The sequence below is a fragment of the Lissotriton vulgaris genome, chromosome 5 (assembly GCF_964263255.1).
Source record: "Lissotriton vulgaris chromosome 5, aLisVul1.2, whole genome shotgun sequence".
NCBI classification, from domain to species: Eukaryota; Metazoa; Chordata; class Amphibia; order Caudata; family Salamandridae; genus Lissotriton; species Lissotriton vulgaris.
Genome location: NC_141693.1, coordinates 210,384,338 through 210,398,826, shown reverse-complemented (window position 1 = coordinate 210,398,826; position 14,489 = coordinate 210,384,338). Strand labels below are relative to the sequence as shown.

General features: G+C 44.0%; 1 protein-coding gene across 2 annotated transcripts in view; it reads left to right on the top strand.

Annotated features, from left to right (window-relative positions):
- The window catches only part of EXD3 (exonuclease 3'-5' domain containing 3), a 2,419,489-nt gene that overhangs the window by 888,336 nt on the left and 1,516,664 nt on the right, over positions 1–14,489 (top strand). For both annotated transcript variants that reach the window (XM_086921181.1, XM_086921182.1), the window contains one exon: positions 7,703–7,756. In XM_086921181.1, the coding sequence (XP_086777307.1) occupies positions 7,703–7,756 (54 nt within the window). The remainder of the gene's footprint in view (positions 1–7,702; positions 7,757–14,489) is intronic.

The following is a 14,489-nucleotide window of genomic DNA, read 5'->3' as shown; positions in this document are numbered from 1 at the left end:
GAAAAAACCATAGGTTATAGGCCATATATAGTTAGGAATTTGCATTTACAAAACCTTGAAAATTCAATGAAAAAACCATTGGTTATAGAACATATATAGTTAGGAATTTGCATTTACAAAACCTTATTTTACTCGCATAAAACCATTGAAATTCCATATATAGTTAGATGCGCTAACTATATATCGCGCACCCGCAATCCACTGCTGATGATGTCACATATTACATCATTCATGACATGGTCAGTGACATCACTGATGACATCACTGATGACAACATCCAGTGACTGTATGTTTCTGTAAAGTTAAAATATGTCTTACATATTGAAGAATGAGTGGATGTATAAATGTCTGAATGAAGGATTTAGTAGGTGCATGACTGATTGTATGAGGGAGTGATTAGATGTGTCTCACTGAGTGCATGGGTTAGTGATTAAACTGTATTAATTTGTGCATCATTATATCTGTTGTTCTGTAAACTGCTGCATGTGTTGATCAGTAGCTATATGAGTAACTATATGGGTTATTGATTGGTTGCCCAAGTATTTGTATGGGAGACTGAGTATGTGTGTGAGTGGCTGGGAGGTGTGTGACTCTGTGCATAGATGTGTGAACAGCTGATTCACTAGATGTATGGGTTCAAAATTGCATGTGGAAACAGCTGTATGGGTGGTTGACTGTGTGCATGAGTGTATCTTTGCAGATAGTGAAGAGTAGTTAACGCAGGCCTTTACCCCCGTTGTAATCCGTCGTCCCTGCTTGTCTCTCCATTTGATTGATTGTTATCCAAGCATTTACTGTTTTACAATTGATTCTCTTTGGTTCATTCTCTATTTACAAACAAGCACAAAGTCGCAATACTCTGTTTAGTCTTTGCAGATAGTGAAAAATCGTGTTAAAAAATAAAAGTAATCGAGCAAAATCAGTAGGCCACTAATTGGATCTCTTTTTGACCTCGCTAAAATAGAAATATTAGGAACAACCCTTCATGAGAAATACGAAAATAGTGAGATGAACTGAGCTCCACACCATGAGGGCTGCAAGACAGCTCGGCTCCGTCACCCACCCCGCCCAAAATAACGACAAACCCTATGCAAATATTAAAAATATAGACAACACACCAGCAAAGAAACAGGGTAAAACATTTTATTAAATAACTATTTACATTACGTTGGTTTATGAGATGATGTCAGTAGTGGACCGATGTGTGAATAGGTCGGAAGCAGCACAAGGCGCCAAGATCCGGATGGCAAGTCCTGAATGTTGGGTGCCATAGTTCAGAGTTCTGAGTTTGAGCCTTTTTCAATGCCTGTGCTTTGTTGTTTCCCCTCCATCAAAAACAAAAAAAATATATAAAACTGTGCAAAAATACAAAAAAATCAAAAAATATTTAGAAAAGCAGTGCTTGTAAGACTGTCTGAAGCTTATTTCCACCTACTTCAGCTTCACTATTCTCAAAGTAAGTGAGGGTCGTTTGTGGACCTGACTGCATTTGAAAACAATGTTATATGGTACCTCCCTAAACAGCTTGACGGAGGCCCCCGAGGGGCGGTGTGATGGCACGGACTCGGAGAAGACGCTTGGCTCCGACCCCCTCCCCAAGTCTTATAGCACTGGTGTAGCCCGACATAGGCGGCCGGCTCCCGGGGTCCGGTGGAACTTTTTGCCTTTTGATGACTCTTCTATTCTGGACTTTGTCCCACAATCCGTTTGACCTGAAGACACGCTGTAGTGGGGCGCCCCTTTACCGTTTTAGTTGCCATTCCGCCCGCTTTTGCTACACTGTGCCTCTTCCGCCATTCAGCTGTTTACCGCCCGCTCTTGCGACTACAGCGTCTCGCTCACCATGTAGTTGAGTTGCTCCCGCTCTTGCGGTGCAGCGATAGGCGGGTGCCACAGGACTCTCAAAATGGCGGCCGGCTCTTCGGATTTGGGCCTGGTCCACTAAAATGGCCCTTGGACACCTTGGAACTCGGACGCTTCCCTGATAGGGCTTGGGTCCCATTCTCGAAAGCGTCCCCTCTGCCGTGAAGATTCTACAAAAGTCTTGGGGGCCCCCCGACTCCCGCAGGCTTCTGGTGGGGAGCGGCTGCCATGTCTGCTCGTGGAATGGCCACGACGGAGCTACGAGATGGTAGTGCTCTCATGCTGACGCCAGCTTTAGTCTGAAACATCCAGAAACACTGTAGACTACCAATTCGATCAGTTCCGGTAGCGCCCCAACATGACCCGGTAGAGAAGAACTTGCCCTCCCCTCTTTGACTGATGGTTCTTGTTGCCTGTCCCCTCTGTTGTCATTTAACAGAACTTTTTGGACTGCTGAAAGGGGTTGTGTTCCGAACGCTGGTTGGTGGAGACATTTTGACTATATTCTTGACCTACGTTGTCGCGTAATGCGTTATATGACACGCCGCGTTAGCGCACCCGGAAGTGACGCGTAACGTAAGCATAACAGGTCATGTGACTTGTTAATAAAATTTCAGCCGATTCCGTCCACAAACGCCAAAGTTATTAGACATAGAATTTTCAAAAGTTCCATAGACAAATAATCCTAACTATATATACCTACTGGCGATAGCCAGTAGGTAATATATATATATAGATATATATATATATATATATATATATATATATATATATATATATATATATCTATATCTATATATCTTACCCCCCCCCCCCCCAAGAGGTCTCATGCTATTAGACTGGGACTCACACTTCGGGGAAGGAGGCTGCAGCGTGTCTGCAGGGGCCCCATCAGGTACTGCGAATCATTCTCCTTGTGTGATGGAAGCGGAGGAGTGCAACGCTGCGAGACAAGCCACTGTGCATTTGCCAGCCATTCACTGCATGGGCTGACACGTCGGACTCGCTGTACGAGTATTCCTTTGGCCCCATCACATGCACAGGAGGCAGCACAGCTACGAGCAGAGGTGGGGAGGAACCAACGAAGGAGTGGCCAGAGACTGCTCAGGACACTTCAAGTATCCCCAGGTGCAAGGCTCCGAAAAGGAAACTGGAACCGGCACTGAGGAAAGCGCACACCTTCGCTAGAAACGCGTCTGCCTGGCGTTTCCTGAACTCTGCTATTTTTTGCAAGAATAAATCCTGTTGGCAAGTCAGCGCATGTCGGGCTCATTCCTTACCGAGTGGGCGTTTGGTTCATTTCAATAGCCAGTATGCTGTTTCACTGGTTTACCGACATGCCCTCCTGATCTGGTGTGAGGCGCTAAGTCAGCAAAACTTTTGACTCGGTATGAAACTACAGCGCTCTCACCCCCCGAGAGGTCTCATGCTATTAGACTGGGACTCACACTTCGGGGAAGGAGGCTGCAGCGTGTCTGCAGGGGCCCCATCAGGTACTGCGAATCATTCTCCTTGTGTGATGGAAGCGGAGGAGTGCAACGCAGCGAGACAAGCCACTGTGCATTTGCCAGCCATTCACTGCATGGGCTGACACGTCGGATCGCTGTACCAGCATTCCTCTGGCCCCATCACATGCACAGGATGCAGCACAGCTACGAGCAGAGGTGAGGAGGAATCAATGAAGGAGTGGCCAGAGACTGCTCAGGACACTTCAAGTATCCCCAGGTGCAAGGCTCCGAAAAGGAAACGGGAACCGGCACTGATGAAAGCGCACACCTTCGCTAGAAACGCGTCTGCCTGGCGTTTCCTGAACTCTATTTTTTGCAAGAATAAATCCTGTTGGCAAGTCAGCACATGTCGGGCTCATTCCTTACTGAGTGGGAGTTTGGGTCATATATATATACCTACATATATATATACCTATATGTATATGTGTGTGCTCACATATATACAGGTATATATTGCAAGTATGGTTATACGGAACTTCTTCTATAGGTCATATTTATCTGCTTTTGCAACTAGGCCTTTCTTGGTGCTCTCTTGTTTGACCTGAACTTGGTTGTTGCTTATGCGTTTATTTTTCCTTTCTCCTCTAAGCTTCTTCGTTACATAGTCTCGGAGGGTTACCTTCTCTCTAAGAGGGTTTTATTCGACTGAGTGTGGTCTCTACCAAGCGTTGTTCTTCTAGCACTTCTTTAGTTCAGCATTGATGGGATCTCTCTTTCTCTCTCTCTCTCTCCATCCATCGTGGATGTGCTCCGACATTCTAGTTTCTCGTTGTTTCACAGGGTAGGGTTAGCTCACATTCCACGACAAGGAGATGAAACTCTAATTCAGTGGTATGGGCTGTTGTCCTTGGTCCTTTAGCCTTGTCCAGTCATAGGTTGAATACCTTCGGCAAGGCTACATAGTATTCTTTCTACGAAGTGTTTTCTCCAACACTTTCTTATCCCTCTACTGTAGGTAATGTTTTCCACATGCTTCTCACTGTCTTGCGGACTTCAGCTCCCTATGGGCTTCCCACAGTCCTTTGGTGGAGCATCTTCTTTGCCTCAACTATATTCTTAAGAAAGCCTAATCACTTCGTCTCATTATGGACTGGCTAGTCCTATTCAGGGATTTTTTGTGAGTTCAGTTTGTAGACTCTCCTCCAGGTGATCTGTAGCTAGATGTCTCTATCAGATGAATAATTTACTTTCCTACGGTAACTCATATCTGGTAGAGACAGGATCTAGCCGCAGATTCCTTAACGACCCACCCATCTTCCCTGCTCTGCGAACTGCTTGTCCTGTTACCCACAAGATCCCATTATTGACATGCTGATGCCTTTCTTTAGGACTTCGCAATCGTTTGACACAAAGATGTCTCTTTTTTGGCATACTGTTTCTATAGGCAGTTTCTATCAGTGGCTATGTATCGTTGGTGTGAAAAATAGTAACAAGAAACTAGCATCAGCGCTTCAGGGAAGGGCTTATCTGGACCCAGTCGACGTCACATGTGGAGGATGATTTCATTATGGAGTCTCTCGACGCCAATTATTGACGCGAAGAGGTAAGGCTGTAAAAAAATAAAATAAAAGAAAGGTAAAAATTCCGGATCCAGTCTGGCGACTTGGGAGAATTCTAAGATAAGGAATCTGCGGCTAGATCCTGTCTCCTTCAAATATCCACTTGTAAACTTAGCGATCTGTTGATTTGGGCTTCTCACGTAGAGATTGATGAAAACTACCTTGCTAAAATTCAGTCATGAGATAATCAAACCTTGATTAGAGAAAGCCTTATTTAGTGGTGTTTGCAAAAAGTTCATCTTCCTGTTCTGTTATTGTTGAAACAGGGGCATCTTCATGGTGGAGGCAGTTGTAGACTTAGCAGATAACATGAAACATATATTTCAGGATTCCTGTTGAATTTGATTTTAAGATTGAAAGCTTCTGACAATTTTGCACCTGTGCACCACTGGCTATCAGATTTGCATGTAAGAGATCATGCCAGCTCTTACAATTGGAACCTGTGCCATAGCAGACGAGTAGCATTATCAAGACAGCAGACAAGTAGGCTGTGGAACAAAGTGGGAGTGCTTAGTGGTGGGCCACGCTAATGCACAGTTAGTGTTAAAACATTTTAAATGTCCCTGATGGGATCATGGGGCACTTCCCTAATTTGGGTGATTGAGTGATAAAAAGTTAAAAAACACCCAAGTCTAACAAATTTGTAGTACCCAAGGGCATGACAAATCCTAGGTTTCACCCCATCTCTCTTCATGGTGCATGAATCCAGTGGCGTATCTAGGCCTTTTGCCGCCTGTGGCTGTCCCAGCCTTTGCCAACCACGGCGGCTGTAAGAGCGGGGGTGGGGGGAGTGCTGATGATCGATTCCTGCATTTGCTGCCTCTCACAGCCGCAGGTAAGATCGGGAGGGGGGAGAGGCCGTCGCCTCCACCATAACTCATGCCCCCTTATTACACCACTGCATGACTCTGCCTCAGATAGGTAGTCCCTGTGATTCTCAATTGCCTACTGTATGACAACATGGTGTGGGGGGGAATGTGGATAATACCTAGGCTTCGTCTCAGGAGAATTTGGCAATAATAAGGGTTTTGTTGAGAAGGATGTAGAAGGAAAGATATCTGGCTGAGGCCCTTGAACACTTGGAACGTTCTTGCCATGCTGTTGCCTGACTCTTTACCGCAGCAGAAATGTACATTACATGAGATGGGACTATTATATCAGGAGGTGAGGGGAATTATGGAGACCAAACGTAGTTAGAGGCAATGTCTACAGGCCAGTTAAAGTGTTTCTTTACTTCTAACTTTTACCACTTATAAACTGTACATATTGTCAGAGAAGTCGCACCTGTTATACGACTTTTGCTGATGATGGCTGTAGAGATTTTAATGAATCTAATCTTCTCATAAACTTTCTTATTTGAAATTTTGATTAAAGATGGTTTCAAATCAGAGCCATAGTTTGTGCACAAATCTGTTTCCAAAGGTGATGAATGGACGTTACCTTGTTGTAGAAATTAGCGGTGTAAGACCCAATGCCCTTGAGTAGGGATGTTTCAAAAGGAACACTGAAAAATACTCCTGTGCTTGTTTGATCTTATCTGGATCCATGCAGCACCCTCTTTCTTCGAACAGTAATTCAAACATTAGTTCTAGCTGCGGAAGCCGTAAAGTACTCTTCTTGGATTTTGTGCATTAAATCTTTAAATTCAATGATTCATTTAATAATCATTAGAAATATGATCTGCCCTTAAAACAATGTTTAAGAATGTATGTAAACTGTTGCAATTGAACGTTTGTAAAACATGTAATCTCATCAGTGCCGTCGCATCTTTGTTAGACTGTACTTCCAAAATCCGTTATAGTTCATTTGAAGCTGTTGTAAAGTAATACTTTAAAAATCATTTTCTTCCTGGGAGACTTCTTAACACATAATCTACCCTCCTGCTAATTGGTTAAATGAGATACTATTGAATGGAGCTCTCCCGGTAAGAGAGGCGGCGATTCAGATGTCCAAAGAAATGTAGTTCAGGTTTGAGGACAGAATCAGCCGGTGCCAGTGTTATGGCATCCTCTGCCAAAGGTGTTGGCAGTATCTCCGAGGATGCGGAAGAGCCTTGAAGGGATGCAACACAGAGAGAAAAGGGCATTTGCTCTGATCAGGTGCCAGTTGGAAAGAGGAATGGAGCATCCTGTTGGCCACCATCTGTCCAGGCTAAATGAGATCTGTCTGTAGTCAGTGGAGCGTGTGGACTGGTCCCTTTCCAGAGGCCAAGCAGCAAAGCTGTGGCGCCCAGATGGGTAGTGTGATCTGGTCTGCCGCATTACTTAAGAAGGACTAGCGTCACCAAAGCTAATTGCTTGATTGGCACTGAGAACTATCCATGTTGTGAATTTTTGCCAGAAAATAGCAACTCTTATAAAGAACAGCTTAATTAAATAAGTACACCTGTGCTTGAAGTCTGTCCGCCAATAGCATTAATTATTCTGAATAATTCTTTGGTAATTGGATTGCGTGCTCCCATTTTAAGCTGCTTCCACTCAACGTTGGTGTTTGCATTTAACAATATTAATTATATTTTTGACTATTTTCTTTCTATTCTAAAACGTAACCCGCCCTTTTTCACGGTGCTGTATTTCTCATTGTAATTTTTGATTTTCGGTTTAATGTTTTTTTGTTTTGTTTTGTAACTGTTGCTCGGCAACCTTCCTTTCATTCTTTTGTTTTTTCTTTATTCATATTCTTAACTCGTTTTAAAGTAGTGTCTTCTTTTCTCACCGTTGCTGTTCACGTGATTGTTTTCCTCTGACTTGATTATCATTTTGTGTTTTACAGGCAGCAGCCCTGAGCACGAAGCTTAATCTGCAACGTGATCTAGACTTCGAGAAGGTGAGGTTGAATAATCACGTATAGCTGCAGCCCTTTGCTCTCCAGTAGGCATTTTGCTTGTGTTGTCGTCTGAACCACATGTACCTAAATACACTGTGACGGGTGTTGGAAAAGACAACCTCTCCCTGAATTACATGGATGTCTTTTTTTTGCACGTGTCTTTTGTGCCTCCTCATCATTTGGTTGTTCATTTCATGGTTCATTCTAAGTGAGTTCTCTGAGCTTTGTATTCTCATAGCTGGTGTCATGGGATGTTTAAGCGGACTCACTATGAGTCATCTCCATAGCTGAGATGAAACAGAACGTTAATATCCTGAGCAAAAATAGTCCATAATAATCAGCACAGTCCACGCAAGTTTATATCCACAGAATTCTTATTCTGTTCTTTATTTTCATGTACAAGTGTCCAACAGGAATTTGACTCCTAGCCAACACGTGTTTTGTCTACGTGGAGTATTCCACAGACTTTTTCAGGGCTAGAAACATTAAAGATGAAAAGCCCATATTATAACTCTGAAGTATGCTAAAATGCTATACTCACAGATAGACAAGGGTTATGTTTTAAGCAAGTGAACAAGACTGATGGGCAGAGACCCATTGTTTGTGTAACAACCAAGGTGTGAAAAACTGAAATAATAATAGCACACGTGAGCACAAGGTTGTGCTAGCAACCAATCCGCTTGCCAACCGAAAGAAAAGAACGCTCCATAGTGAGAAACACACCGTAGTGAACCCAATGTCCAAAGACTAAAGAAAGTGACCAATGATATCTAAGAGACTATATTAATAGATAAATAGGAAGAGTAGGAAAAACAACCCAAACGTTCTCCAGAACGTGCAATGAAGATTCACATTAGCTTACCTAACTTAGTATAAAGCTTAATAAAAATCGCAGACCATAGTATGTTCGAAGGGTAAGTAACCCGAACCAAAACCAGTATCATATGTCGTAGTCCAGATATTAGACCTATACCAAGGTACAGAGGAAAGCACAATTACCGTCATACCAACAAAACCATAATATAACCTAGACAATACAGTAGCACAAACCACTAATAGTATCTCTTATTTTCAAGAGTAAGAACCGTACTCACTCCTATAAATGGTCAGTCTTCAAGCAATACGCATAGATGCTTCAAGGTTATCTGCAAATCTCTGATCAATATTCATAAGCTTTCCTAATGTTAAGTGTAGAAAAAAATGAAAAATAAATCCACTGAATCCCAATAACACATCGTGATCAATGCAGTAATAGTTAATAAATCTCGTAATGGCAGTCTGCATTCAACAATATCTACACACGAGGAGTGGTAAACGCGTGACATTTACATTAGACAGCTAGAGAATGCGTCTGAATGAGCAAGCAATCAAACAAAAAGTCAGCACGTGAGAGATACTGCACATCTCTTCCAGACATCATTCTTATGTGTCACATTAATACACCGTTAAGTTATAAAGCCCAACGTGGCAGCCTACAGTATGAAGCCAATTATGTCGACGACAAGAGTGAAATGCCAATGATAAATACTATCCAAAATGCGAGTATTGATGAGTCTGTAAAAATGGCATACATATTACACAAAGAAAATTAAACCGAATTTCACATTGCAGGTAATATATAAGAGGGATCACATGGTGCGAGATACCGCACCCTGCTCTGTGAATAATCAATTCTGTTATGTTTCATATAGATGCCCTAATATAGGCATGGTTTGATATGCCCTGATATAGGCGTAATCTTTCACCTACATTAGTTCCCTGTTCTCCACAATACCATCTTGAACCATCTTGACTGTGGTTTGGGTACAGAAGGAGGGTTTTTCCTGAACAATGGCCTCCTATACTATCTTTGATGTGATCATCCAGTATGATTAAATATTCATAAGAATTTTAGGAAACCAGGCAGGGGCTAGAATCCACCTGCATAAACATCTATGTAAACGGTTCATCCCATACGTAATTTTCATACCACACAAGACACAATGGACAAAGGGACTCTATACTTTTCTGTATAAATACAGCACCTCTTGCTATCAGTAGTAGGGAACAGAGACTTTTCTAGCCGACACACTGACCAGAGACGCTGAGGCTCCTGCTTGCAGTCCCTCCAGCTGACAGTGATCTAATCATACCTTGCGGGTGTCTAACTCGAGACCAGGACGAGGTCCCACAGTCTCATTATTTAGGTAATGGGGTTTGATTAAATCCTAGCAGGATTCTTGGCCTCTTTCGCACCTACTTACATGCTAGGTACACTTAGGTACATCTAGACAGGCATCGTAGGAGAATGCGCTTTATTTTATACATGCATTTTATATTCATGTATATGTTCATGACTATTGCAAAGTGGTAGAACTGTACTATTCCTTTTTATTCACTGTACTGGCAACCATATATCTCTGCTACTGTTTAACCGTTGTCGCAGCACATATGTTTTTCACTAGAAGAACAACTGTGCAATAAATTATTTTTGTAAATATGCTCGACTGTTTTTTCTGTGTAACTCTCCGAGACCAAATAAGCAAGCACGAGTGACTGGGCGAAAAGTAATAAACTGTTTCCATGAGTCTGAGGAATCAGGGTTGTTGTGTTCTGTGGTTGCCAAAAACGAATCTCTCTGATAAAAAGGAGATTCTAATGGCACTGTGAGCTTGCTAATGCAAACAAGGCTAACATACTTGGCCCACAGAGTAAGTTATCCAAAAGCGCAGGTCCTGCAGGGGTATGGTACTATAGGAACTACACTACAATCCGTGTGATCATAGTAAGTTAAAAGACCTGTATTAACTAGAAGAACCATCCTGTAAAGTAATAATAAAATTCCTTGTAACACAGCAAACGTTCGTGGAGTGTACTCCTAGCAAATTCTCAGCGTCTCGCATCAGTGCCATCTTGGAGTGTCCTAAAATAGCCCGATGCAGTGAAATAAAAAACGGACTGGTATAAATGAGTGTTCACAAATCAAACTTGTTCTAATGCTGTCTAACGGCTGCCATCTTAAAATGATGTAAGTTAGTAGTAAATCCTCTATATAATTATGCTGTCATAGCACCAAACCACTACCAACTAAAGACGAGAAAGAAAATTGCGTATATGGGCCTTTTACACCCTCCCGAGGTGTTGTAAGGGAAATAATGGATCAATCAAAATCCACTATGTATAGAATGGGCAGAAACAAGAATACAGGCCGTATTCTAACAGCAATAAGTAACGATCCAGTAGAATCCTGTGGATAAAAACTTGTGTGGACTGTGCTGATTATTATGGACAATTTTTGCTCAGGATAGTAACGTTCTGTTTCATTATATGTGTGGGCCCTTGTCTACGCAGCTGGTAATGGCCTGTGGCCCCTATCTATATCCTTGACCATTCCGACTTGAATTCTGTTACTTTACACAACTCAGCACAACTTATACCCTTCCACCCAGTTTTTACTCTTTTTCATAGCTGAGATGCTGTTTTGTAGAAGCTCTTGAAATTTTTTCAGCTTCGAATTCCAGTTGTGATTATTCTTCCAATGCCATTCAGTTTCATTTTCATGATGTACGCACAAAAGAGGATACAATCCAGCAAAGTTTTAAGGTGTTGAGGTTGTGCGTCTGGTAAGGCAAAAGATTCTGATCTGGAGGGGCAACTTAGTAGTTTATTGTAGGAAGGTAGAATCCTTCTGCATGGTTACCCCCACTTTTCACCTGGTGCGAAGCTGTTTTTGGACTTGTCTGACTGGGATCTTGCTAATCGGGGCCCCAGAGTTTCTGCTTTCTCCATAAATTGTTATGTTCAGTACTTGGGTACATCCCAGTTTGGATACAGGGGTACCCTTAGAAATCCCTAGTATATCGTAGTAAGGTACCCTTGGCATAGGTACCCCAGAGGTCTCCCATGGGCTTACGCATGCATTATGCCACCCATGAGAGACCATTCAAAATGGAACTACAGGCCTGCCATTGCAGCCTGTGTAAGTTGGTGCTAGCACTACTTACCAAAGATAAAGGTTTCCTATATTTAGGGTCACTGCAAATAAAACTTATAAGTCAACCCTATAGCAGGCCTTTACAATCTTGAAGGCAGGGTATTTGGTTCTAAGTGAGAGAGTGCCTCTGCATAAGCAGGACACCCCTACAACCTACGGAGTCCATTCTCCTGGGTTGTCAGTGAAGCAGCCTTATACTATATAGAGGGTCACCGTGTAATTACGCATCTTGAAACTGGCTGCAACAAATTCTATCATGTTTGTATCAAACATGTTGCAACCATACCTCCCAGACCGTAAACTGTGTGGGAGGTTTGATACCAACCACTGGAAGAGCCCTCCGTTAGGCTCTGCATGACCCCGGTACCAGTCTTCCAGACCCGGACAGCACAAAATGGTTGCTGCTGACCAGAGACACGATTCTGCGCTCTTGCTGCTGAGCCAACCTCGAGCAGGGGAAGGCAGAACAATAGGCATCCTGTCACAGGGAGGTGTGACCACCTCCCAAACAGGATTTAGTGTATTGGGCAGGGCGGGTGCACTTGCCAGCGCCACTCAGTCTGCATGTGGGGCACATTTGGTGTCCCCATGCATTGTCCCTTTCAAACCAGTCCTGGGAGCTGTTGGCTCACGCTGTGGCGCGAAACTGGACAAAGGACATGGAAGTAACTGCCACTCTGTCCAGATGTCCCCTGAATATTCTCCAGTCTTTCCCTAGGGTACTTAAGGGCTTACCTGGGTGAAGGTCCCTAGATTCATCGTGGGATAAGATTCAGACCAGATACCACTGCACTTCTACCTTCTGGGCACTCTGGACTTCGTTTGGGCCTGACTTCGTCTCCGTTCCAGTCTGCTGCATCGTCTGTGCCTGTGCATCATACAGGAACCTTCCAAGGCCTGTGAAGTATCAAAGACACTTGAAGAAATCTCCCTTGGAGTGAAGGAGTTACTCCCCTGTATTTGCAGGCACTGCAACTACGTTGACTGGTCTGCAGATCCTGTGTCCCTCCAGACTCTGTAACACAAGTGTTGGTTTTCCACAGCTCCTGAGGGCTGCTTTACCCTCTCACCAAGTTTGAGGCCAGTATCCCTCGTGGGGGTTACAATGACCGAACCCCTGTGCACCGCGTCCAACTTGCAGTTGCAAAGGCTTGTTGGTTTCTTTTCAAGAAGATCTCCGGGCTCCAAGTAGCCCCAACCTCAAGCATCTCCTGTGACCAGAATCTTCAACCACACCGCATTGTATGCATCGTGGCCTGCATCTTTTGGTGAGCTGCTTGAGGTCCTCTTGCAACTCCAGTGCCGCCAGCCTGTGGGTCCACTTGAGGGTCACACTTATTTCTGTTGGGCTCCCCTGATTGCTTGGGCCCTGCTCTGACTCCCCTGCCTTTGGCGAGTCCCCTGGACCTTGCTTGTCCGACGTTGCTCCTTCTTTGATTGCTACATGGTTTGCCTTTGCCAAGGCTTGTTGGTGCTCCACTGGACACCGACCCCTCCGTATTTAACATCCTTCGTGGGACTGCTCGGGCACAACTCCTGGTCTTCCTCAGCGTCGCCTGGTCGTCACAGCTGCAGAGTTAAGATCATCGTCATCCATCCTGCAACAGCCGACATCGGAGGGCATTCGTCTTCCAAGTCTCCTGGTCACTCCTCAGTGACACAAACTCTGTCCCCTCTGCGTGCAAGGATCTCTCATCTACCATCCACCTTCGGATTCCACCGGACACTTTCTACTTCTTCAGCAGTGGCACTTGCCTGAAGTCCTCCATTGGGTCTGACTGCGGTTTCCGAAACCACTTCCCACGTATGCACCTGGCTTCCCTGGTGTAGATAACATGAGTACTAGGGTATCCACAGGCGGGGTGGCTCTCCCACCTTCTGTCTCCATGGGGTTTCTTCAGAGTTCGTTTGGAAGGTTAATTAAACTTTAAAAATCCAACTGCTAGAGTTGTACGGAGCCCGCGGTCGTGTTCCCACACTCCACACTCTTTCCGTGGGGTCCCTATCTACTTACCTTGGGTGGTTTCTCGGGGTCCCAGCACTTCTACGTCCTCTCGACATTGTCTTGACTCCACTCTTATACCACTTTCTTAGTATACGGTTTGGTCCCCCCTGGGGCCACTGTGTATTTCGTGCTATTTAGTGTGTTTCTTTGCTAAAGTATTGTGTTAATTGTGCATATCTCTGGGTAAGAGATATTTCTATGTGTTAGAGAGTGTTATATAATAAATACATATTTTTATAAATACTTTGTATGGTCCTTTTTCACTTAATCTATGATTGCATTCTGGTAAAACAAGTTGTTTTACACCCCTTCTGGACTAAGCCTGAAGGCTGCCATCCACAGCTACCACTTAGAGAGCTTTCTAAGGTTGTCTAAGACCTCTTAAATCACGATAAGGGTTGTCTGGACTGGTGCAAGGTGTCCACTTACATGTCATATGGCACAATTAGGGTCTCTTTCGAGCCAACACCTAGTAAACCAGTCAGATTCCATCTAGCTTAGAAGGGGAGTATGGAAGATCTGCAGTGGTGGCTGCTGGTCTGCAATTAGACTGGTGGCATACCCCTCTCCCTACCCCACCCAGAGTTGAGGTCATGACAGATGCATTGTTGCTGGTTTGGGGATGTCATCAGTGAGAGGTGAAGATCAGAGGACTCAAGTCTCCAGTGTGACTCAGCTCCTCATCAACGTGTTGGCATTGCGGGTAAATCACTTGGCACTAAAGGCATTCTTCCTGTCCATCAAGGGGAGGCTGG